Raw genomic sequence first — 25,333 nt, forward strand, 5'->3', positions numbered from 1 at the left:
CGGCATCAAACCCAGACTAGTGCGATCCTTGACAGAATCAGACAGGCACTGGGTCGACGAACTCGACTCCGTACTCTGGGGGCTATGGACCACATCGAATCGCGCCACCGGATACACACCATTTTTTATTGTGTACGGCGCAGAAGCAGTACTATCCTGTGACATAATACATGATTCGCCTCGCGTGCGCATGTATGAAGAGAAAGAAGCCGAGTTAGATCGGCAGGATAACTTAGATGCCCTACAGGAGGAGCGCGACATCGCAAAAGCCCGTTCCGCATTCTCTCAGCAGCAGGCTCGACGGTACCAAAGCAGAGAAGTGCGTGCCAAAACTGATAATATTGGTGAACTCGTTCTATGCCTACCGGAGAAGAAGAAGGACAAGCTCAAACCTAAGTGGGAGGGTCCCTTCGTCATTGACAAAGTTCTCACCGGAGGAGCGTACCGCTTACGTAATGCATCCGATAACAGACTCGAGCCGAACCGATGGAACGCGGCCAGACTCCGGAGATTCTATGCCTAGTGCCGAACTCAGTGTTCGTCTCCTTACCCCCTCCTTTTTAATTATGTTCACTCCTTTTTCCTTTCTCGACCTTTTTCCTCTTCACACAAAGTACTTAATACTGTGCGGACGCCCGGATCACTCCGGCCGCACTATTATGTAAGCAATACCTGGGGGCTTCCTATACGGAAGCTAAATATAATTACTTTAATGGCTTTTTGCCCATCACATATGCGTTCTTTTTCCATATGTGCCTTTTCTTCACCATTATATGCATCGATATGACTTAAGATGTGGCCATGCTGGGTTGCCTGGCTCTTGTGTTTATGCCCTACGTTCCCGTTAATTCGGCTAGGGCATAAGGGAGCACCTCTGCGATTGTTACTGCTGGTTCAGCCGGATGTGTACGTCAGACTGGGTGAAGCCGAAAGCTAGCGTTCTTAAGGGAATATTCGGTCGGTGAACCAAAGATGTTTTTTGTTTATTACAACGTAAATCCCCAGAAGTTTTGTATCATGAGTCCTTGTTCCCAGTCCGAACATGTGCATCGCCGCATGCGTACCCAGGGAAAGGAACCCCTAACGAAACTATTCTCCCTGGAAGATGTTTCTTACTATCCATGTAATATAACATAACTAGTTGGGTACTTGTCTGTTCAAGCACTTATGACCCCTACGCCTGGTTTCCACGCATACCCCGGTTCTGTATAACTGAGCGAGTATTCGGATACACCCCGGACTGTCGGCTCCGGGGGCTGAAGCGAAAAGGTCAGCCATGACAAATGATTTTAATCTGGCTAGGGGCTACTTATGTCCATTGAATTACATAGTCACTTGGACTGACTATATTCCTCCTCTATACCATCCAACAGGCTATCTAGCTTACAATCCTGTTGGGAATACTTTGCGGCTAACACTACCTGGTCATACACCAGACTCATGGGAATTTCTTGCCCATCTGGCCCCGCCGGTCCAACTTCGGCCATATGGTTTGGGTCCAGCTTGGTGTAGCGCGTCTTCACCATAGCCCAGGCTTCTCTTGCACCTTGTCGGCAGGCTGACATCTTCCACAATCGGAAGCGCCTCCGTGCTCCTTGAAGCATATCCACAAGCTCCCCCATGCCCTTCGGCAGGAAGCTTGATGGCCACAAGGCCTGAGCAATGCCCTGCACCACCTGCCGAGCTCGCTCGTGTAGTTGTGAGAGGTCTTGCAGTAAATCGCCTGCACACGCAGGCATCTCCTCCTCAGAGCGGCCCGTTAACATACCTACAAATAAAATTTCTTTCAATATGCTTCCCCGCCAAGCTGTACTACAGTTCGTCTAGCCACTTACCATAAATGACGCGTTGAAGCCTTTTGTTCTCCTTCATGGAGTCCGCCAGCTGAGCGCGAACATCTTTTAATTCGACGTCCAGCCGGACATTGGCATCTTGAAGATTGTTCTTCTCCTGCCTTACTTGTGTAAGAACACGCTCGCCAGCTTTTAGCTGCCTTTGGAGATGCAACTCGTTATCTCTTACGACCTCCGGATTCAGCCCGGGATTCTCTGCAGAATTTTCTGTTAGACTTATCATACAAGCCACTTACTAACTGGTACATCTTCGTACAATTGAGACAAATGTTACTAGATGAGGCCTTCTGGGATTCCTCTAACTTGGCAACCGTGGCCCTTAGCTGGATCTTGCACTCCTCCAGCTCTCAAGACAATTGCTCATTCTTATCTACAAGGACCTGTGCATAAATTGATCCTTAAAATAGTTGTTCCAACCATTTCAAGTCACAGGGGCTACTGCTATACATGCTTATCAAATTTTCTTACCCGTATATCTTTGGTATACTGGTCCGTCGCTCGGGCAAGCCCGCCTTGAGCAGCTCGGATGTATGGTCTCCCAAATTGAAAGCATTAAATGCCTCTTCGGAAAAGATGTTGTTGTGAAGTACGGCCCGTCGGCGCTGGTGATTCATGGCGCTCTCTACTTCGGATTCGTGGTGGAGAGCATCTCCGCATCCTTTGTCGGAGGACAATGCGGCATCGGCCCCGTGTCCGCCTCCTCTCTCGAAGCCGGTTCTGGAATCCGGCTGGTGGAGGCATGATTGGCAGGATCCCCGGATATAGTCCAGCTACTCCTCTTTCTGCCAGGACGTGAAGGACGCTGTTACATTTCAAATACAATAATCACATAGTAGGTTTTTACCATACCTCTGTAGCAGCGTTCGGCCCTAACCGCCTTCCTCTTAAGCCTACCTGATCCGGACGCCCTTTGTCGACGGGGCTCGGCTCCACGCTCTGACCGTCGTCTCTGCAAAAACACGACACTTCAGGTGTAAGGCATGGCATCAGAAAGGAGTCCTATTCGGAGGATAGGGTTTTTGGCTTAGCTTACACGCGACGTAGGTAGCAGTCTGGGATAGTCGGCGATAATAGCCACTGAGGCGCCATCGCAGCTCACCTGATAAAATATCCCGTTGACAAGCTCCACAGTAATATCCGGATCTTCTTCGAGTCCTGGATCGAGGGCCCTTCCGAGGTCCTCTGGCTGCGGGGAGGGGCTGGAGATTCCTTCTACGGCCCTCCTCAGTTCCTGATTGGAAATTTTGAGGTAAATAATCTTGGCGAAGAACGCAACAATAAGTGAAGCGGGGGAAAGAGTGACGACTTACCCAGCTTGGGAGGTTGTACATAGAAAACCCATCCCGCGGTTTAATATGAAGGAATTCTTCTTATTCTCCTTTATACAAATCGGACAGTATCCTTACCAGAGAAGTGGCGGAGTCTGGACCCTTACGGCCATAGCGGGTGGCATCATCTTCCCGTTGTAGTGCCACATGGGCTTCCCCCGTTATTGAAGCTGCTGCACTCCCTGCATTATGCATATTGCCATGACCTCGATTATCGTCAGCCTGGATTTGGCCAGTAACTTTATCCTACTCATCAGAAAGTGTATTTCTCTGGTATCCTCCTCTTGGGGGCCTCGAGGGCGCCAGCTTCGACGTGCCTTCGGTGGAGCGTTATTGAACTTAGGGAGACCTGTCCGGACTGGATCCGGAAGGGGAACATCGTTGACATAAAACCACTTCGAAGGCCAGTTCTCCGGTGCCTTTTTGGGAGTACCGGATAGGTATCCGGTCTCGGCGATGCGCCATACTTCGGCTCCACCCACTTGACATAGGGATTCTCCCTGGTTGCGAGGGACAAGGAAGAACAACTTCTTCCATAACCCAAAATGAGCCTCGCAGCCTAGAAATAGCTCACAAAGGGCAATGTATCCTACTATATGCAGCACGGAGGCAGGGGTAACGTTGTGCAACTAGAGGCCGTAGAACTCCAGGAGCCCGCGAAGAAATGGGTGGATAGGAAACCTGACGCCCCTTAGCAGATGCGGGATGAGGCATATTCGCTCCTCTGGGGAAGGATTAGGAGATCCCTCCGCTTGCTCCCCGCCATTATAGGTGGCTATTCCGGCTCGGACGGGGACCATGAACGCCGGTGGGAGAAACCCTTGGGTCTGTAACTCTATCAAACGGCTGTGAGGAACTGAACACTCTTCCCAGTCATCCGACTTGGAGCGAGGAGAGCGAGGAGAAGAGCAGCGGCGACAGGCCATGTTGGAATTGTTTTTCTGGAGCGCTCTGTTGGATGCTTGCTCGAGGGAAGAGGGTGAGGTTTGGATCTCAGAATCCCCGTCTCTTCAAATAGACGGTTAACCTGCCGGACTGGGGGTGGCAAATGCAAAAATGCCTCGGCTCCTCGCATTCGCTCGACACGTGGATATGGTCATTATTGAAGCACGGAAGCCGAGGAGTACAACGTTGATGGGAAGTCAGACACTATTCCTCGCAACAGGTACTTTGGAGTATTCGGAGATGGAACCCGCCTTGCAATGCCGAAGACAAAACTGCGCGCTGGACTCATCGTCATTGAAGCCTGGTTCAGGGGCTACTGAGGGAGTCCTGGATTAGGGGGTATCCGGACAGCCGGACTGTATACTTTGTTCGGACTATTGGAGTGTGAAGATACAAGAGTCAAGACTCTGTCCCGTGTCCGGATGGGACTCTCCTTTGCGCGGAAGACAAGCTTGGCGGTCCGGATATTATGTTTCCTTCTTTGTAACCGACTCCGTGTAAACCCTAGCCCCCTCCGGTGTCTATATAAACCGAAGGGTTTAGCCCTTAGAGGGACGATCAGAATCATAATCATCATAGGCTAGCTTCTAGGGTTTAGCCTCTATGATCTCGTGGTAGATCAACTCTTGTACTACTCATATCATCAATATCAATGAAGCAGGAAGTAGGGTTTTACCTCCATCGAGAGGGCCCGAACCTGGGTAAACATTGTGTCCCTTGCCTCTTGTTACCATTAGCCTAAGACGCACAGATCGGGACCCCCTACCTGAGATCCGCCGGTTTTTACACCGACAGCCGCCGTGAATTTGAGAAAGTCAGTGTTGCCTCCTCTGGAACCATCTCAAGTCAGTCATGCATGTGCGAAGTATGCTATGGTTTGAAAGGCTCGCTACCTCCATTCTATATGTGTTCCTAGCACACCAAGCCACAGATTGACTTGTTCGAGGAGAAGAAGTTCCTTCTTAAGAGTATACCTTATGTAAGGACTTTGATATTCTCGATGATGGATTCCCCACCCGAACTCGGTAGTGTTTTATTATAAGACTACTACGTGGTCATGCTTGTCTGAGACAGCGTGTTCACATGCTTGTAGCAGAACCAGCTCATGTTTTGAAGCTTACTATCGTAGTTCCTTCCCCGAGAATCTCGCAACGTCATCTCATTGATTTGTGTTGAAAACTTTAACTTTTCTTTCTAGACTCGATGAGTTTGGATTATTCTGACACAAACCAGATCTGAATCTCAGGCAGATGTGATGGTTGGAACATTTCCCAAGAACTATAATATTGGTCTCACCGTAACCGGTAAAGTGGATGTCGTGGCCAACACACCCAATCGGAAGACCTATTATTGTAGTATCTTGTTTGAGGAATTTGGCCACCTCCCCATAAGGATTTCGTAGGATTTACTCCCTAGTTGTTCCTTATGGATTTTTGTGTTCCCGAAGTCCGACCTTTTACTTGATGTTCTAGATATCAAACCATATTTATGTATGGATTACGCTAGCACATCAAGGAGAACATTAGAAGCGGAGTTCTAAATGTCTCTCGGTCAATCATCCAGATTTGATTCCTTGGCCTCGCTAAGGTGAAATCTAAGAAGGTGTTATCTTCCTTTGCATCTGCATCATCCATCGCTATTCATCATGGTAGTATGTTGTGTTGCCAGGATCCTTGACACCGATGTTGGTAAAACTTTGATGAAGATGGAAATGCCCAAGTTCTTGAGAGCACACGCAAGCACTAGGTTTTATCATTGGTAGTAACTGGGACTCGCTCTCAGTTTTCTTCGATTATGCCATAACTTTTCAAATAGTGGATTCACTCTCTACTGTTGGATTTCTCCCCAGTTACCAGAATCATTCCTAGCATTTGCATTTTGTTCCCAGCTTGCACCGCCATTGTGCCGTCCACCATGGGTTCCATCCATTCCTGATGATAATCAAAAATCATCCATTGCATTGTCTTCAACAAGGTAGTCCACATCATCCATTCTAGCCCAAGAATGTCATTCTTTCGGACTCCTTCAGATGATCAATTGTGATTTGCCTTAGGCTGGTATAAAGAGTTTCAATGATCTCTGAATCAAAGGTAATTCTTTTTGCCACTTAATGGGGACATATCTACAAGTCGCCTTCTCTAAGATGTTTCGTTATGGTATCATGGCAACTCAACTCCTCACTACGTTGACAATCGTTCACCACCTTCTTAAGCGTGAAATTGTTGTCTACCTAGTGAACCTCCGTCATCTGTTTCACTCCCTCCCTCTAGATGTATGCTTCGTGTCTCAGCTCAAGAGATGTTCCAATGACTCACCCCGTGAGTTGGTCCTAAGTTGTTCGATCTTCGAGGAGATCGATCCTTCTAGACTTGTTGCCATGTTGGACGAAGTTCTCAAAGCAAGATGACAAGATCAAGATGATGCAGTGAATCAACATTTCCGAGAAGAGCTTTTGGTTCTTGAAGATTGTGCTAGCTTTGTGTCCCTTCTCTCTTCTTACCTCACGTCTTGAATCTTGGGACGAGACTCTTGTTTAGTGGGGGTGAGTTGTCACATCCCTAGATTATTGCTTGTATTAGTTGTATCATAGACCACTCATGCATCATGTCTAAATTTCTGAAAACTTGGAACTGAGGAAAGCGGAGGCCTCAAAAACTTAAATAAAAGAAGGGCAGAGAACCCTTGAAATCTCATTCTTTGTTTCCAAGATGTCCTTTTGCAATGTATGAGAATTTTGGCTAGAGCTATATATTAAACCAAAATTTAGGAACATTTTTAAGGAATTATTTTTGGGACTTTGAATTTAAATCAATAGCTATTTGAATTTGAGTTATATTCATATAACTAGAATATAATTTCAAATATCTTGAAACATTTTATGTGCATTTGGAAATGTCCATTCTGCATCATAAAGTTATTCAAAGGGTTTTGTCACTGTTTTGAAATTGTTTTGAATTTTGAACAGTGGCAGAATTTTAAACAAAAGAAAACATAACAGAAAAATAAAACAGAGCAACCTTACTTGGAGCATACCTGGCAGCCCAGCTGGCCCAGCACTGTAGCTGAGGCCCAGCCCACCAGGACGAAGCGGCCGTCTTCCACCTCTGCCAGTAGGCAGAGGCGTGTCGACGCCAGCGCGCCCGAGGCCTCCACCTCCTCCGTGCCAGCCTGGCCTCCCTACATCGCTCTCTCATTCCTGGGAGATGGCCAGCACCTCCTCGCCCACTCCCCTCGCTCTCTGCTCTCCCCTTAGGGAGTCCTGGATTAGGGGGTATCCGGACAGCCGGACTGTGTACAACGTCTGGACTATTGAAGCGTGAAGATACAAGACTCAAGACTACGGCCCGTGTCTGGATGGGACTTTCCTTGGCGTGGAAGGCAAGCTTGGCGATCCGGATATTATGTTTCCTTCCTTGTAACCGACTCCATGTAAACCCTAGCCCTCTCCGGTGTCTATATAAACCGGAGAGGTTGGTCCTTAGAAGGCCGATCACAATTACATTCATACCATCATAGGCTAGCTCCTAGGGTTTAGCCTTTACGATCTCGTGGTAGATCTACTCTTGTACTACCCATATCATCAATATTAATCAAGCAGGAAGTAGGGTTTTACCTCCATCGAGAGGGCTCGAACCTAGGTAAACATCTGTGTCCCTTACTTTTTGTTCCCATCAGCCTTGACGCACAGATCGGGACCCCCTACCCGAGATCCGCCGGTTTTGATACCGACATTGGTGCTTTCATTGAGAGTTCCTTTGTGATGTCACCGTCAGGCTCGATGGCTCCTTTAATCGTCATTAACGATGCTGCCCAGGGTGAGACTTTCCTCCCCGGACAGATCTTCGTGTTCGGCGGCTTCGCACTGCGGGCCAATTCGCTTGGCCACTTGGAGCAGATCGATAGCTATGCCCCCGGCCGTCAAATAAGGTTCGGAAACCTGAACTACACGATGGATATCCGCGGAGACTTGATCTTCGGATGATTCGGGCCAGCGCCAGAAGCGCAGAACACTCGTGATGAGCACGGCTTAGACCTGCTGTCGGACGTCGCTTGGGATATCATCCCGGCAGAAACCTCGGATATAAATCCGGGACAGGTTGCTTCGCCTAAGGATGGAGGGCTGGACCCTGCCCCACAGGTCGTACCTTCATCGGCGATGGAGCCGAACACAGGTTTCGCCTCTGAGGGAACCTATGACTCCGGACCCCCGGATTCATATCCGGACGCAGGTTCCAGTCCGCGCGCCCCCGAGCCCGCCGATCCTGGTTGGGCTTCGGTGATGGAGTTCACCGCGGCGGACGTTTTTCAGCACTCGCCCTTTGGCGACATGCTGTACTTATTGAAGTCTCTCTCCTTGTCAGGAGACTCCGGGCCGAACTATGTCCGGCTCGAGTGGGAAGCAGGCAACAAAGGAATTCGTTGCCCACCCACCACCCACTTCATTGCCACGATTGATGATCTAACCGACGTGCTTGACTTCGACTCCGAAGACATCGACGGTATGGATGACGATGTAGGAGAATCACAGGAGCCACCGCTCATCGGGCGGTGGACGGCCACCTCCTCATATGATATATATATGGTGGATACTCCGAAGGAAACTAATGGCGACGAGGCAACGGAGGACAACCCCCTCGGGAAGAAAATCAAAGAATGGGCATCGTCGGTGCCACTCCAAGCCCCGCCATAGCAACACCGGCCCCGGAGGCGAAAATAATCCGGATGGCGCCGAAGAAGAATATGACCCTGATCAGCCCGCCTTTGTGCAGGACGAACAGGAAAACGAGTAGGTCATCTCAGAAGAACAGGCGTCAGACGCATACCCGGGGGAGGACAACTACATGCCCCCCTCCGAAGACGAGATCAGTCTCGGCGACGACGAGTTCGGCGTACCTGAGGATCCTGTAGCGCAGGAGCGCTTCAAGCGTAGACTTATAGCTAGTGCAAGGAGCCTGAAGAAGAAGCAGCAGCAACTACAAACTGATCAAGACCTGCTCACAGATAGATGGATTGAAGTCCTAGCAGCTGAGGAATATGGACTCGAACGCCAAACGGCTGACCGGCCACCCCGTGGCCGGGATAAAACGGGATACCAACCCGGATACCAGCCCGCACCCCCGGCCGATACATTACGGCTCAGGGCAACAGGCACGACCTGCAAGATATTCTAGACAATAAAGCAGGACAGCCAAGATCGATCTACGGATCGAGGGGGCGTGCCCCAGCGCACGATGACGACCGTCACACCTGATACACCATCAACAAATCCGGCTGGGCCGAACATAGCAACCCAGATCAATCCGACCTGCGTAGCCACATAGCCCAGCACAGAGGCGCCGCACACCTCCTCTGCTTCACGGACGAAGTAATGGATCATGAATTCCCAGAAGGGTTCAAACCCGTAAGCATCGAATCATACGATGGCACAATAGACCATGCAGTATGGATCGAAGATTTCCTTCTCGACATTCACATGGCCCGCGGAGATGATCTACACGCCATCAAGTATCTCCCCCTTAAGCTCAAAGGACCAGCCCAGCACTGGTTAAACAACCTGCCAGCAAATTCCATTGGCAGTTGGGAAAACCTGGAAGATGCATTCCTTGACAACTTCTCGGGCACATATGTGCGACCACCAGACGCTGATGACCTGAGCCACATCACTCAACAGCCCGGAGAGTCAGTCCGGAAATTCTGGACTCGGTTCCTCACTAAAAAGAACCAAATAGTCGACTGTCCGGACGCCGAAGCCCTGGCGGCTTTTAAGCATAATATCCGTGACAAGTGGCTCGCTCGACACCTCGGCCAGGAAAAACCCAAGTCTATGGCAGCTCTCACAACCCTAATGACCCGTTTTTGTGCGGGTGAGGATAGCTGGTTGGCTCGTAGCGGCATCACGCCACATTCCGGCACTTCGAACGGCCACGATGCTAACGGCAAGCCACGGCGCAACAGACATAAGAGAAGGAACAACGGCGACAACACGGAAGACACAGCAGTCAACGCCGGATTCAGCGGACCTAAATCCGGACAGCAGAAAAAGCCGTTCAAAAGAAATAATTAGGGACCGTCCAGTCTGGACCGCATACTAGAGCACTCGTGCAAAATTCATGGCACACCGGACAAACCAGCCAACCACACCAATAGAGACTGTTGGGTGTTTAAACAGGCCGGCAAGATAAACGCCGAAAACAAGGACAAGGGGCTGCACAGCGACAATGACGATGAGCCCCGGCGTCCGAATACAGGGGGGCAGAAGAAATTCCCCCCCCCCCAAGTGAAAACGGTCAATATGATCTACGCCACCCACATCCCCAAGCGGGAATGGAAGCGGGCACTACAGGACGTCTATGCGATGGAGCCAGTCGCCCCTAAATTCAACCCATGGTCAGCTTGTCCGATCACCTTTGACCGTAGGGATCATCCTACCAGCATCCTTCACGGCGGCTCAGCCGCATTGGTCTTAGACCCAATCTTCGACGGATTCCACCTCACGCGTGTCCTTATGGTCGGCGGCAGCAGCCTGAACCTGCTTTATCAAGACACAGTGCGAAGATGGGCATTGATCCTTCAAGGATCAAGCCCACCAAAACCACCTTTAAAGGTGTTATTCCTGGAGTAGAGGCCCGCTGCACGGGTTCTATAACGTTGGAAGTGGTCTTCGGATCCCCATACAACTTCAGGAGTGAAGAGCTGATCTTCGACATCGTCCCTTTCCGCAGTGGCTACCACGCACTGCTCGGACGAACCGCGCGGGGTCATCACTGTCAACGGAAACATGGACTGCTCCCTTCGAACAGAAGAGCATACGACAGCCCTCGCGGCAGAAGTACAATGCAGCCTCCTCCAACAAACCAATCCGGTAACAACTTCGAGCACTATCAAACGAGTCCGGAGCACCCCGTAACAGGATCAACACGAATGTCAAGATCGTGATTAGCAGTCCGGCCTCCGCGCAAGCCCCCCCAAAGCAGCATTCGTGCCACGCGTACACAATTACGCACTCAAGATACCTTGGGCATAGGCGGAGGCGCATCAACGACCCAGTCGATAATGCGGGTAACCGCTAAATACCTTCATACTCTTTCCCTTTTACCTTTCAGGACACCCAAGGAGGCAACAGACGTTGTGCGCAGAAGGAAATACCCAGGTGGAATCTATTTACGATCATTATACCTACTTCATCTATCTGCACATGGTTTGCCCCTGGATAGGACATGTCAAATAGTCCTACTTTTTATCTCTGCCTAATGCATCCATTGTAAACATACGCTTAAACATATTTTTCGTCAAATGGAGATTATATATAGCGTCAGCTTATTATCCTTATTTGAGTATTTTTCTCTTATAAATGTTTATTTGGTATTGCATCCGTACACCTTGGTACGGCCAGTTTGCCAGGGGCTTCTTATGATGCCCTGTAAGATGGCAACTAAAAGTCCGAACACTTTCAATAGTGCGGCACCCCGAACTTATAGCACTATATGCATCAGCTCCGAATCGTGTCTTGGGTCTACAGTTGGGATAGCCCGGCTCCCATGTTTTGGTGCCTTACGTTCCGTTATATCGGCTAAGGTAGCACAGGGAGAACTACTGCGATTGTGTCTCGGTTCTTCCGGACGAGCACCCAGTAGATAAAGCCGAAAACTGACCGGCATGATGTGGCGAGAGCTGGTCGCTGTTCGAGAGGTACTAAAATCCTTAAAGATTTTCCGCCTTAGGCGATAAATCGGCTTTGTCCGATCAGGCGTATATAGCGCCCCAATTCGGCCTTCCGGATTCTAGGGGCTTCGCCGAAATTTAAAATTGTAGACTTCTATGGCTAAGTGAAAGTTATAAAGCCGCATAGTCCGATTGCCTCGTTCGTTGCGCTGGACACCTCCTTAAGGGACCAAACATTTGGATAAAGAGTGTTCGGGTTTTCCACAAACACCCCAGTGCTAGTCGCGTGGGGGCGGAAGCCGACGACTGGCCTACTTTCAGGATTTTATAAACAGTCGCATAGAAGGTAATATTTTAAATAACAAAAGCACTACATAGCGCAAGTAACTTTGTCCTTAAAATACAACCATGATAGAAGCGAATTCATTCAAAAATGGTGTCATTGGTACATTCGTCAGCCACAAGGGGAGCACCCTTCATAACGCCATCATAGTACAGCTCGGGATGGCGATGCGCCTTGCCCTCCGGCGGCCCGTCCTTGACCAGCTTCTCCACATCCATCTTGCCCCAATGCACTTTGACGCGGGCAAGGGCCCGGCGGGCACCCTCGATGCACACGGATCGCTTGATCACCTCAAGCCTCGGGCAGGCATCCATCATCCGCTTGATCAGGCCGATGTAGCTACTGGGAATGAGCTCACCAGGCCACATCCGGACTATGAATCCCTTCATAGCCAGTTCGGCCGCCCTGTGGAGTTCGACCAACTGCTTCAGTTGGTCACTTAGAGGCATCAGGTGTTCGGCCCCAGCATACTGGGACCAGAACAGCTTCTCTGTTGAGTTCCCCTCCTGGGCACGGTAGAACTCCGCAGCGTATGATACGCTGCATGGCAGATCTGCGAATGCCCCTGGAGAGCTCCGAATTCGAGTAAGTAAAAGAAACGCCTCCTCCACATGTTTGCTTTGCATAAAGAACTTCTTACCCGCTGCTATCTTCTTGGCCTCCTGGATCTCCTGCTGTTCTTTCTTGGCTTCGGCCTTGGCGTCTTTTAAGCTCATAAGGGCCTTCGCAAGCTCGGCCTCTTTGGCCTTCAGATCATGCTCCACGGACTCGCATTTCTTGCCGAGGTCCTGGAGCTCCTGCTGTACCTCACCTACCCAGCACTTTGTTTTTCGCGCTCCTTACATTCCGAGGCCGCCTTGTCTTCGGCCTCGGACAGCGCCTTCTTCAGGGCCACCAGCTCGGCAGGCGCCCCTGTTACACGGTCACGACAGTTAGTTGTTAGACCCACCAATTCTGCCTATCCTTAAAAATATAAGAACGGGAATTACTTACCCTTGTTCTCTTCGAGTTGCCTCTTCGTGAGGTCGAGCTCTCCCTGCGCCTGCTCCAGGTCCCGCTTCAGTTCGGCAACCTTGGTAGTACGGGCAACAGCAGCAAGCAGCACAGCCTGCTTATTCAAAATAACACTTATGATTAGACTCCTGCGGAATTTAATTGACCCTCTGCTCGGCTTTTCCTTCCGAACGCCAAACAGAGTATCAGGGACTACTACCTATCAGGTGGCAATTTTGCACATATTTACTACTTACCTCGAAGCCTGTTAGGAGGCTGGTGCAAGCTTTGGTTAGTCCGCTCTTGGCGGACGAAACCTTCTGAATCACCACACTCTTTAGAGTACGGTGCACTTCGTCCAGGGAAGCGCCGCAAAGTGCTTCCAGCAGACCATCCGGCGCCTCATGTGCAACGGAAGTCCGCGACACAGACGGCTCGCCCTCCTTAGCGAGGGGTCGCCTGCCTGAGTCAGGAACCATCGAAGGTTCCGGAATTGTGTTCGGCTGAGAGCCCGGTTGGCCGTGGCTCTCGTCGACACGATCCGCGGGGATCTTGAACCCCGCGTGTTCGACGACTGGGACCCCGCCTTGGGGCGTCTCCAGAGTCACCTCTCCCTGCTCTGAGAGCCTTTGGGACAACACCTCCATGTCGTCCGCAAGTTGAGGAGTGGTGGCCGTCGGGAGCGAATTCATCTCCGAATTGCTCAGGGACCCGGAGGAGGATACCCCGGGGTGATCCCTGGCCGGACTATACATATGTGCGGCATTATTAATACAAAAACTATGAAGTGAAGTCATTATAGAGTGCAAGCACTTACGATCGCGCTAGGGGCTTCCCCCTGGGCAGCCACCCCTCCTCGCTGAGAGCGGCCATGGCGGAGTAGTCCGGAAGGGGCCTCTTCCCCTTCTTGGACGGCCCAGCCTCCCCTCCTGGGGCGGCTTTCCTCTTCTTCTCCCCCCCCCCCGGTGGGGGAAGGTAGGATCTCTTCTTGATTCCCCCCGCCTCCGCGGGAGGAATCCGACTCGTCGCCATCGGACGACAGGGGAATGACGGCCCTGCGCCGAGGACCTTTTCCGGCCCCTGGATCCGCCTCCCCGGACCCCTCATCCTTCCCGGATGGGTCGTCTTCTTCTTCTTCCTCCTCCCCTTCGTGGGAGGAGTCCGCCTCGTCGTCTTCGGACGAGGCTTCCGACACAACCTTACGCCGGAGACCCTTTCGGATCCCAGGGCCTTCTTCTCGGCCCTCTTCTCCGGCACCTTGTACGGCGCCGGGACCAGCATCTCCGTCAAGAGAACGTCTGCTGGGTCTTCTGGCAGCGGAGCCGGGCAGTAAACCCGCTCCGCTGTCTCCACGTAATCCTGAAGCAAATATGCACAACTATTTACGGCACTCCCGTGAATATATCTGGAAGAACTGGGTTCGGTGTCAGTCTAAGAACTCACCGGCCTAGGAGCCCGCGCGGTGTGAAGCCCGCGTCCTTTGAATGTCGAAGGAGGCACTTCGGAGGCCTTGAACAGCTCCTTCCATGCGCCTTTGTGCGTCATACCATAGAGCCTCTGGAGCGTCCGGTGCTCAATGGGGACGAACTCCCACAGATTGACTGCCCGCCTCTGGCAAGGAAAGATTCGGCGAACGAGCATGACCTGGATCACGTTGACCAGCTTGATGTTCTTGTCCTTCATGCTCTTGACGCATGTTTGGAGTCCGGTCATCTCGGCAGAATCACCCCAGGACATGCCCTTCCTCTCCCAGGAGGTGAGCCGCATGGGGGCTCCGGATCGGAACTCAGGGGCCGCCGCCCAGTTGGCGCCGCGCGGCTCGGTGATGTAGAACCACCCCGATTGCCATCCTCTTACGGCCTCCGCAAAGGAGCCGTCGAGCCATGTGACGTTGGGCATTCGGCCCACCATGGCCCCTCCGCACTCCGCCTGTTGGCCTCTTACCACCTTCGGCTTCACGCAGATAGTTTGCAGCTAAAGGCCGAAGTGAGGCCAGATGCGGAGGAAGGCCTCGCACACGACGATGAACGCCGAGATGTTGAGGACGAAATTCGGGGCTAGATCGTGAAAATCTAGCCCATAGTAGAACATAAGCCCGTGGACGAAGGGATGGAGTGGGAATCCCAGTCCACAGACGAAGTGGGCGACAAATACGACCCTCTCGCGGGGTCGGAATGACCTGCCCGGCGTCTGGTAGACGGTGCGCTATGTCCGCGGCCAAGTATCCGGCCGCCCGAAGATTGGTGATGTGTTCCTCCTTGACGGTGGAAGCCACCCACTTGCCTCCTGCTCCGGACATGTTTAGCTGTGCGGGGAAGACTTGGGCTTGGGCGCTGGAGCTCGAGGGGGCAAGAGTGGGCAAAGGAGGAAGAAGGCGTGGGTGAAAATGGGAGAATCTTATCCCTTTATAGAGGCGCCGGAAGCGGTGCGCCTCCCCACTTGCCCGTTGGGAATCGCTGGTTTCCCAAGTGCCACGTTTAATGGCACGGTTAGATTACCCATGCCCGTATTGATGAGAATCCCGTAAAAAGGGGACACGATCTCTGCTTTGACAAGACGTGTCACAGAAACCACCTCATGATATGCGTTGTAGCTGGTTGTGTGGAAACGGTTCGAATAATGGATCCGATCATAATAACGTGTCACGTCATCAGGAAAAGTTGTCAGCAGATTGCATTTGTGAAATATCATTCTCTCTACGGTGGTATGCGAAGATCGTTTTTTTAGATCCAAACACGATTTGAGTGTTCGATGATTACTTTGGAGTATTCGGAGGAGGAACCCGCCTTGCAATACCGAAGACAATACTGCACGCCCGACTCATCGTTATTGAAGCCTGGTTCAGGGGGTACTGAGGGAGTCCTGGATTAGGCGGTATCCGGACAGCCGGACTGTGTACAACGTCCGGACTATTGAAGCATGAAGATACAAGACTCAAGACTCTGGCCCATGTCCGGATGGGACTTTCCTTGGCGTGGAAGGCAAGCTTGGCGATCCGGATATTATGTTTCCTTCCTTGTAACCGACTTCATGTAAACCCTAGCCCTCTCCGGTGTCTATATAAACCGGAGAGGTTGGTCCTTAGAAGGCCGATCACAATTACATTCATACCATCATAGGCTAGCTCCTAGGGTTTAGCCTCTACGATCTCGTGGTAGATCTACTCTTGTACTACCCATATCATCAATATTAATCAAGCAGGAAGTAGGGTTTTACCTCCATCGAGAGGGCCCGAACCTGGGTAAACATCTGTGTCCCTTACTTCTTGTTCCCATCAGCCTTGACGCATAGATCGGGACCCACTACCCGAGATCCGCCGGTTTTGACACCGACCCCCCCCCCGACCTCTAGCCCCCTCTCCTAAGCAGACCCTAACGCGCTCGTCACCACCGACGCCATTCACCGTAGCCACCGCCTCCCCCTGAACCTCTCTCCGCCTCCAGAAGATCCCTCACGACTACCTCTTCCTCCTCAACGAGTCATGTGAGCTCGGCCGCCCTGCATCGCCGTCTGCATCGCCTTCTTCTCCCTTTGGCCGCCGAGATCGCCGGCAACGCCACGACGCCGTCTGTGCCTCCCCGAGCCCAATGAGACCGCCAACGACCACGCTGTGAGCTCCACTCCATTCCCCATCCCTTGTTTTGCTCGTTCCCGTGTCGTAGCACCCTCGCCCACATGCACGAGCACCGTCGTGCGCCATGGCTGCCTATCCCCCTCGACCCGAGCCCCTCCGCTCGAACCCGTGGCACCAGCATGCTTCTGGTGGCCCGCGGATGCAACCTAGCTCATCAGCTCCTCCCCTGGCGCACGCAGCCGCATCCCCGCGCGTGTCCGAACTCCGGCCACCGCCTCGCTCGCCACCACCGACGCCCCAGCTCACCCCAGCTCCTCTCATGTGCTCCTCTAGATGCGCGCGAACTCAAGGAACTCGTAGAAACAAACGGCGAGGCAAATGGTTGCCCGTAGTTTGATTCCGATGAACATCCGCCGTCGGATGTGCTCGCCGGCGTCCAACTCAGGTGAGGTGATGTGGCGTCCTTAGCCTGAGCCTAATTACCGTGTTAGCCTCGCCCTGTGTCACAGACAGACCGGCCCCACCACTCCAATTAACCACGGGGTAACCCCTGTTTAGTTTTAACCTAACCCTGGTGGGCCCACGCGTCAGCTTTGACCAAGCTGACGTGGCTGTTGACTCGGTCCACATGTTTGTGACCCAGACAGCATTGTGTCACTGACCAGTGGACCTCACTGGTCAGGTTTGACCTGGACCGGGTCAGTTGGCCTGCTAACGTCACCATGACGCAATGCTAATGCAGTATTCGATTTCTGGATTTAAAATAATTCAGAAATTCCAGAAAATAGTATAAACTTCTAAAATTCATATAAATTCAACCGTAAGTCAGAACGGAATAATTTATATATGAAAAATGATCAGAAAAATCCAATCTATCCAACTGTACCATTTTCATGCATGTTTGAGCAAGTTAAATACACTGTTTAGGATGAAACCTGAATAGGACAACTTTGTTAATAGTTCTGGAGTTGGAATTTGGTGTAATTTTGAATTCCACTTCAATCAAAATGACTTGTTGTTGCATTAGTCCAAATCACAGCATATTGCCATGTCATGATCATGCATCATATTGTTGCATTGCATTGATTGTGTTTCTTCTTTGTTTGTCGGTGTTTGTCCCCTCTTAGTAGACGTGTTCCGACGATGAGTTCGATGACACCAATGAAGAGATATTACTATCTTCGGAAGTGCCAGGCAAGAAAAAAACCCTTGTTCATTTCGATACAATCTCACTCTCTCGCTCCTGCTCTCTTTTACTGCATTAGGACAACAACATTTCAACGGTTACATGTTGCGGTAGCTGAACCCCTTTCCTCTGCATGACGTGTCATTTCCATAGTAAATAGATGAAACCCACTAGGATGAGTAGGAGTTGTTTGATCCCTAATGTGCCTACTCATTCATGCTTGTTGTCATGCCTGCTATTGCTTAGATTTGCGTCGGGTCTGATTCATCGGGGATGAATTGGAGGTGTCTGAACATGTCCTACTGTTGAGAGCTAAGTGTGTGAACACGATTTGGTAAGGGTAGGGGTGAGAGGCCATGTAGGAGTACATGGTGGGTTGTCTCATCGAAGCCGTCCTCAGAAACTGAGTTCTGTGTTTGTGATCCATGAACAGTTGCTACCACACATTGGGTTCCGGTAACTCGACCCCTCTCGACTTATTAATCAGTCTGATCTCTGTCCAGGAGTTGAAACTAGTTTTTGGTGTTTGTAGGTAGTGTTAGTAGTCTACCAAGTGGCACCCGGTATAGGTGGGCTTGGGACAGACTAGGTGAAGTGGCACGGTGTACCAAGTGGCACCTGGATGGTGGGCTTGGGAACCCTGCTCACATCATTTGGTGTCGTGAGTGACACCCCGGCCGGATCTCCTTGCGGATGGAACCCGAATAGGCGATAAACCTGGACTACAGACTTGCATGGTTAGTCAGGTCGTGGCCGACACCCTCGCTAGGCTTCCGCTTGAAGGTTGCCGAGATACATGACGTGTACATGGCGGTAAGTGGCGAGAGCGTTTGTGAAGAAGTACACCCCTACAGGGTTAATATGATCTATTTGAATAGCCGTGTCCACGGTAAAGGACTTCTGGGTTGCCTATACAGTTCATAGACAAGTGAAAGTGGATACTCTAAAATGCGCAAGATAAGCATGAGTGCTATGGATGGCCTTCTCGTAGGGAGACAGGAGCGGATCCATACTGGTGTATTGTTATGGTGAATATGTGGACTCGTGTGTGCCACCTCAAAAGAGTTACTTGCAGTCGTAGTTCAGGTTAGCCACTCAGTCAAAGCTGGCTTGCTGCAGTTAAACCCCACCATCCCTTTCGTTGATAATGATGCATATGTAGTTAGTTCTGATGTAAGTCTTGCTGGGTACATTTGTACTCATGTTTACCTATTTTATGTTTTTGCAGAGAGACTTCAGTCTGACTAGTAGTTCCGCGTGGGATCTGACTATCTAGTTGTTTATCCTTAGTAGCCTCTCTTACCGGGAAATGTCTCCTAGTGCTTCCACTGAGCCCTGGTAGCTTGCTACTGCTCCGGAACACTTAGGCTGGACGGCATGTGTCCTTCTTCGTTCCTGTGTCTGTCCCTTCGGGCAAATGTCACGCGGTGTCTACCGGAGTCCTTTTAGCCTGCTACAGCCCGGATTCTCCGGAGTCCTGCTAGCCCAGCTGCTACAGCCCGGATTCACTTGCTGATGACCGACACGTTCGTTGCTGGGTCATGTATGCATGTCCCTGTAAGTTAGTGCCACTTTGGGTTCACGACTAGCCATGTCAGCCCGGGTTCTTTGTCATATGGATGCTAGCGACACTATCATATACGTGTGCCAAAAGGCGCAAACGATCCCGGGCATGGTAAGGTGACACCCATGGGAATACCGTGCGTGAGGCTGCAAAGTGATATGAGGTGTTACATGCTAGACCGGTGTGGCATAGAATCAGGGTCCTGACATAGAGTGACAGAAGCTTAAACCCTAGTTTATGCGTTGCTTCGTAAGGGGCTGATTTGGATCCATATGTTTCATGCTATAATTAGGTTTACCTTAATACTTCTTTTGTAATTGCGGATGCTTGCAATAGGGGTTAATCATAAGTGGGATGCTTGTCCAAGAAAGAGCAGTACCCAAGCACCGGTCCACCCACATATCAAATTATCAAAGTACCGAATGCGAATAATATGAGTGTGATGAAAACTAGCTTGATGATAATTCACATGTGTCCTCGGGAGCGCTTTTCTCACTATAAGAAATTGTCCAGGCTCGTCCTTTGCTACAAAAAGAATTGGGCCACCTTGTTGCACCTTATTTACTTTTATTGCTTGTTACCCGTTACAGATTATCTTATCACAAAACTATCTGTTACCTACTATTTCAGTGCTTGCAGAGAATACCTTACTGAAAACCGCTTGTCATTTCCTTCTGCTCCTAGTTGGGTTCGACACTCTTACTTATCGAAAGGACTACGATAGATCCCCTATACTTGTGGGTCATCACTACTCCACCAGGAAAGTGCAGGGCTTCAAGAACCAAAAGACACCACTCAAGCTCTGTTCGGACTCATAAGCCATGTTGTTGTTATATCCCCAAAAGGTTGCCTCTTAGCATCTTTGTTATTCTCATTAGCATCTCTATTTACAATAATGGTGTTGTCTGGAAAATTCACAATATAATGCACAACGGAATTAGTGCCACATGTTCATGCCACTAATTAAAAAAACACCCTTAAGAAAAACAATCAACTGAACCTTGAACGCAAGTAGGCCTAGATCTAGAAAACAATACATCATATTACTAATCAAAAGCAAGTAGAAATATCAAACTGAGAGGCAGAACTATTTGAAAACCAAAATTTAGGCCAAGTAAAACATAAACATCAAGGATTTTCTTGACGTCACGCGGGAGACGGCTGTAGGAAACATATAATTGCCCTCTGGGTAAACCCTGAACACTTTAAGTAGAGCAAATAAAAGATAAGTCCGAACATTTCTTTATTTAGTCACAAGTATAGCACAAGCTTACTTAATATGCTGGGAATAAGCATGACTACCATCAACATATAAGGATTTGACAAATGTGAGATACCGCAACCAATTTTAAACTTTGCACAACTTCATGAATATACTTAATGTCCTGACAGTACTATACCCGTTGCGCAAAGGCCTACTAATTCCGTGCATGCTTTGAAAAGAAAACCATGTATTAATTGTTTCAGTCATGGGCAAGTACAGTAGGTGACAAATGGAATAGCCTTTTAATCAAAAAATGTTTTTTGTTGAATTTATACCTCTCTATATCTATTTATTTTTCCTTTGGCGAATAGGATCTGTGAAAATGTACAGAAAAAATATTTACTTACTGCATTTTCCAGAAGACGGACATAGCAGAACTGTCTCAACAATGAACTGGCATCTAAACACTAGAAACTGAAGAACACTACAGCAGCACAAATCATCTTCATAGTAAGCAAAGCAATCTTAAATTAGACAAGGATACTGATATGCAAATTTGAGGTAGAAAAATGTTCATTTTCCCAGGTACTAACTCGCAATTGGTCTACAAATAGGTTCAAGTAAGCAAGTAAGTAGTGACCACCTTAATTAGAAGGGTCTCCTCAGCCTGAGGCCATACAAGTAAGGTGGGGATCTCATGCTCCATGGGCCAGTCTGGTATCCTTCATTTGCATGTACTACTCTGGACCATGGGTCTCTTCCCTGTTCAGTTTTTGCACAACATCTCAGCAATTTGTAAGGCGATTTATAATTTCTCCACAACATACATTTTGTCCAGTCAAGAAGGTCTACAAAAAAAAATCACGATAGCCGAGTGTTCCAGCTCAAAAAAGATATAAAGAAGTCATGGTATTCTTGCTTCAAAAACTATGGCTAGATCAATTCTAAATTTCAAATTTTAGTTTGTAGAAACAACTTAAGTGGCATGTTATTAGACATTCTGCACCAGAACAGAATCTAGACTAAATAAGAACTTACATAAGCACTGCACCTGTGAACACTCACTCTCTGGGACAAATGCAGACCAACTAAACTGAATATTCTACATCAGAACTGAATCTTGACTAATTAATAACTGCCATAAGCACTGGACTTTTAAACATTCGCTCTCTGGGAGAAATTGACAAGCAGGATGCATGACCACTTGCAACTGATGTGTGGCACTTAATTTGCATATATAAATTATTTCATCAAGGACGTAAGGGGTGAAGATGGAGAAAGCAAGGAACATAATACAGCAGCCTCAGAGAGCCCATTCTCACAGCCGTCCTGTACGGGAGCACTATTTAAAAGCACAATAAACAGAAGTAGAAGAATTTATTCTTCTGAATTAATACGGCCTGGGGCTGCTCTCTACAATGATGCCGCATCTACAATTACACAATTTTCAGAAATGCTTTGTATTATCATAGTGCATCATAAAAAATACGGGCTTTGCATTGACTTCACATGAGCACAAAATCCCTAGCATACATTTACCAAGATGTTAGATACTAATTCCCCTCCAAGCTGTATGAATCATTAGTATAAAATAAATACTATGTCAATAACTACAGATCCAATTATACTAAGTATATCCATGTTTTCAGAAAAACATATTACCCATTCTTTTGGTTGAAATGAATCTAAGAAAGCAACTTGTGTGTTCATTCTGAAACACCTAAAGCTTGACTCGACTACATTTGTACAGTAGCATTAAGAAATTGGAAAGGGTTCCATCAGTTACAGATTCACCCATGAAGGGCACAAAAACATCCTGGAGAAGTAAATCTAATACCATACAAAGTATGTTACAGTTTTTGAAATTTTTCTACCAGTGCATGATCAGCAAATCGACCGTCCTTCAGTTTTAATAAATCAATCTAATTTAATGGCAACACAACACCTTACAATCACCCAAAATTCCATGAATATGGACATATCACCACTATTGTGAAGTCGTAGATGGTAATGGCCATCGCGCAATGTGAGCCTCGGAGAGGAAGAGCAGGGTTTGGCAGAGCCAACCTGTGAAGGTTGGCAGCAGACACACTTGTCATTGCTCACACGTGCGCTGCTCCCGCGCCCATCATCTTGGCTGCCACTCCCGCCACTAGCAAGATGCACATAGCACACTGGAACAAACAAAAAAATATGAGAGAAGTACTGAACAAACTTTGACAGTGAGAAAGAATCAAAGTGCTACAGCCAAATAAACTCCTCACTATCACCAGCAAGATTTAGTCTGAATTATGCATATCATTCCTTCAAAGCATTCATATACTCTGAGTTAATCAACAATAATCATGAAGCACACGTGTCTACCCATGTCGTAGGCCATCGACTCCAGTCCCCAATGGACTCCTTCAACAATGCAATGTCTTCCTGTAGCAATGCAAAATTCAGTAACAAAGACAACAAGCCTAGTGAGAGAGTCAATAGCAAAATAAACACTTTCAACCAATTCCCGAGAAACAGAGAGTACGCATAGGAACTTACCATTGATGTAACAATGCAATGCCATTTCATATTTGTAGCTGGTTGGTTTTAGAGGGATTCTGGTAAAAAATCTAAATTATTTAAGGTTGCCTCTTTCCAGAAATGAAATAGAAATGTAAATTCAGTACGCATGTGGATAAGAATAAAATGAAACTTCCTATCTGCATTAAAACATCAAGCTCCATACTGAAAAATTAACAGGTCACAACAAATCACTGGAAAGTAGCATTTCATAGAACTAGCTCTTTGCTCAGCTTATTTTTCCCACCTCTCTCAGTTTGAACTTCCTTATTGATTATTGTTGAATCCATTTTATAACAAAAAAAAGAGTCACTCAAGGTAAACGTGAACTTTGATCCAAAACTATAAGAACAAGGAAAATGCCTTTTTACCTGTGTTTCTTACGATGGTTTCCCTTTACATATGTGTTGTTGTAGTTAGCTAGCCGCAGATGAAGCATCAAGAACACAAGTCATGATCAAATATTGCTTCCAGATGGAATTTCCTCAAACAAGTTATGTGCACGTGTTGTACTTTCCTGTTGAAAATATGAACAACAACAAACATGTCATCATTGTAATGAAATTGAAGGACGTCTATGAATTCGACATTCAAACTTCATAAGGGCATTACTAACTAATCTTCCTCCATATATCTGCAAGTATCCGTGAAGGAAAAAAACATCTCCAAGTTACGTTGATCTGATTCAAGCTCCATACAAATCCTAAACAAAATCAAATCAGGAGGTACCTGGCGCTTGATTTGATATGGACATGACGGCACCATTTGTGGAGAGAAGCACTTGGGGAGGTCAATGGCGAGCAAGGCCATGGCGGTAGTGACGACGCAGGACAAAGGCGCGCGGAGAGGAGAGGCCAGCACCGCTGCATTCCCTGCTTGGGAGCTGCTTGGGAGCCGGATGTCACGCGCTCCCGGCCACCCCATCGGGCCCCGTGTGGTGCTCCACTCTGCTCTGGCAGCGGCGGGATCAAGCCCTATGTGGATGTGCTCATCCGGCGACCCCCATCTCCTGGCTTTGCACCCCCCTCGTCCACTTCTCTCCTCTATGCCCAGGCTCCTCCCACCGCTGCTGCTGTCTCTCTATCAGTGAGTAGGTGGAAGAGGAAGGCGAGGTTGAGGCGCCCTGTCCAGATCTTGGCCCTGAAGATTAAACACGAACAGAAAAGGTAAATCAACAGAAAGGAAATGGGAGGAGCAGATCCATGGAAGGAGGTCGGGCGGCTCACTGGGCACCATCTAGGGTCGTCTCCGCCACCGCCTCTACGCAGGCTCCTCGCCGGCCGATGACCAGGGCGTCGCGCCACCCCGCTTTTCCTTGGCTAGCTCATGCGTTTAGGCGCGGCCGTCGCTGGTGATGAGGTGGGTGTGACAAGGAGACGAGGAGGGGCTTGGGGCGGATCAGGAAGGGGGAGGTGGACAGATGCAGGAGGGCGCGACTAGGGTTCGTGGGGGTGGCGGCTGAGAAAGGGAGGACCGGAGGAGGGAGAGGTGCGGGCTGGCGGCTGTGGGGATTGGTGGGCCAATGGGCTTTCCAGGAGGCTCAACCAATTAGATCCTCACACCAACGAACCCAGCCAATACATGACGACCCCACCGACAAAGAGGCCCACCGGTCATGCACATGGGAAAGAAATAACATGGTGAAACATGCAGTCAATATCCAATGGTGAAGGAGAGTCATGGTGGGAATTTTACCTCGATCTGACGGCCAGCGAAGGAACCGGTCGAGGGAGCCTTCTCCATGCGAGTTGGCTAGCCTCATTATTGTTTTAAATTAAGGCCTCCTTTTAATAGAGTATCATACCAAAGCATTAACACTTAGTGAATACATGAACTCCTCAAACTACGGTCATCACCTGGAGTGGTCCTGATTATTGTCACTTCGGGGTTGCCGGATCATAACACATAGTAGGTGACTATTGACTTGCAAGATAGGATCAAGAACTCACATATATTCATGAAAAAATAGGTCCAGATCTGAAATCATGTCACTCAAGCCCTAGTGACAAGCATTAAGCATAGCAAAGTCATAGCAACATCAATCTTAAAACATAATGGATAGTAGGGATCAAACCCCAACAAAACTAACTCGGTTACATGGTAAATCTCATCCAACCCATCA

At 49.1% G+C, this 25,333-nt stretch overlaps 1 protein-coding gene across 8 annotated transcripts; it reads right to left on the bottom strand.

Annotated features, from left to right (window-relative positions):
- Positions 1-20,104: 20,104 nt before the first annotated feature.
- LOC119337343 lies at positions 20,105-24,727 on the bottom strand. 8 transcript variants are annotated; one of them, XM_037609453.1, is made up of 7 exons: positions 24,438-24,727; positions 23,941-24,351; positions 23,583-23,728; positions 23,191-23,249; positions 23,017-23,076; positions 22,720-22,826; positions 20,105-21,414 (listed from the first exon to the last, which is right to left on the bottom strand). In XM_037609453.1, the coding sequence occupies exons 3-7, from the start codon at positions 23,648-23,650 to the stop codon at positions 21,301-21,303; spliced, it is 408 nt and encodes a 135-aa protein (XP_037465350.1). In that variant the 5' UTR covers positions 23,651-23,728; positions 23,941-24,351; positions 24,438-24,727; the 3' UTR covers positions 20,105-21,300. The 8 variants fall into 8 exon arrangements, 1 of the variants encoding a protein (XP_037465350.1); XR_005163240.1 differs by lacking the exon at positions 23,191-23,249 and having other exon boundaries at positions 20,115-20,353; positions 21,296-21,414; positions 22,720-23,076; XR_005163239.1 differs by lacking the exon at positions 23,191-23,249 and having other exon boundaries at positions 22,720-23,076.
- Between the last annotated feature and the right edge of the window lie 606 nt (positions 24,728-25,333).

Source organism: Triticum dicoccoides, chromosome 7B (assembly GCF_002162155.2).
Source record: "Triticum dicoccoides isolate Atlit2015 ecotype Zavitan chromosome 7B, WEW_v2.0, whole genome shotgun sequence".
NCBI classification, from domain to species: domain Eukaryota; kingdom Viridiplantae; phylum Streptophyta; class Magnoliopsida; order Poales; family Poaceae; genus Triticum; species Triticum dicoccoides.

Excerpts from the sequence above, each read along its gene's own strand:
- LOC119337343 (XM_037609453.1), bottom strand. The coding sequence starts at position 23,650 with ATGCTTCATCTGCGGCTAGCTAACTACAACAACACATATGTAAAGGGA. Across the intron at positions 23,077-23,190 it reads ATTGCATTGTTACATCAATG|GAAGACATTGCATTGTTGAA; the intron begins GTAAGTTCCTAT and ends GCATTGCTACAG. Across the intron at positions 21,415-22,719 it reads TCTGCTGCCAACCTTCACAG|GGAAGAGACCCATGGTCCAG; the intron begins GTTGGCTCTGCC and ends AAAACTGAACAG.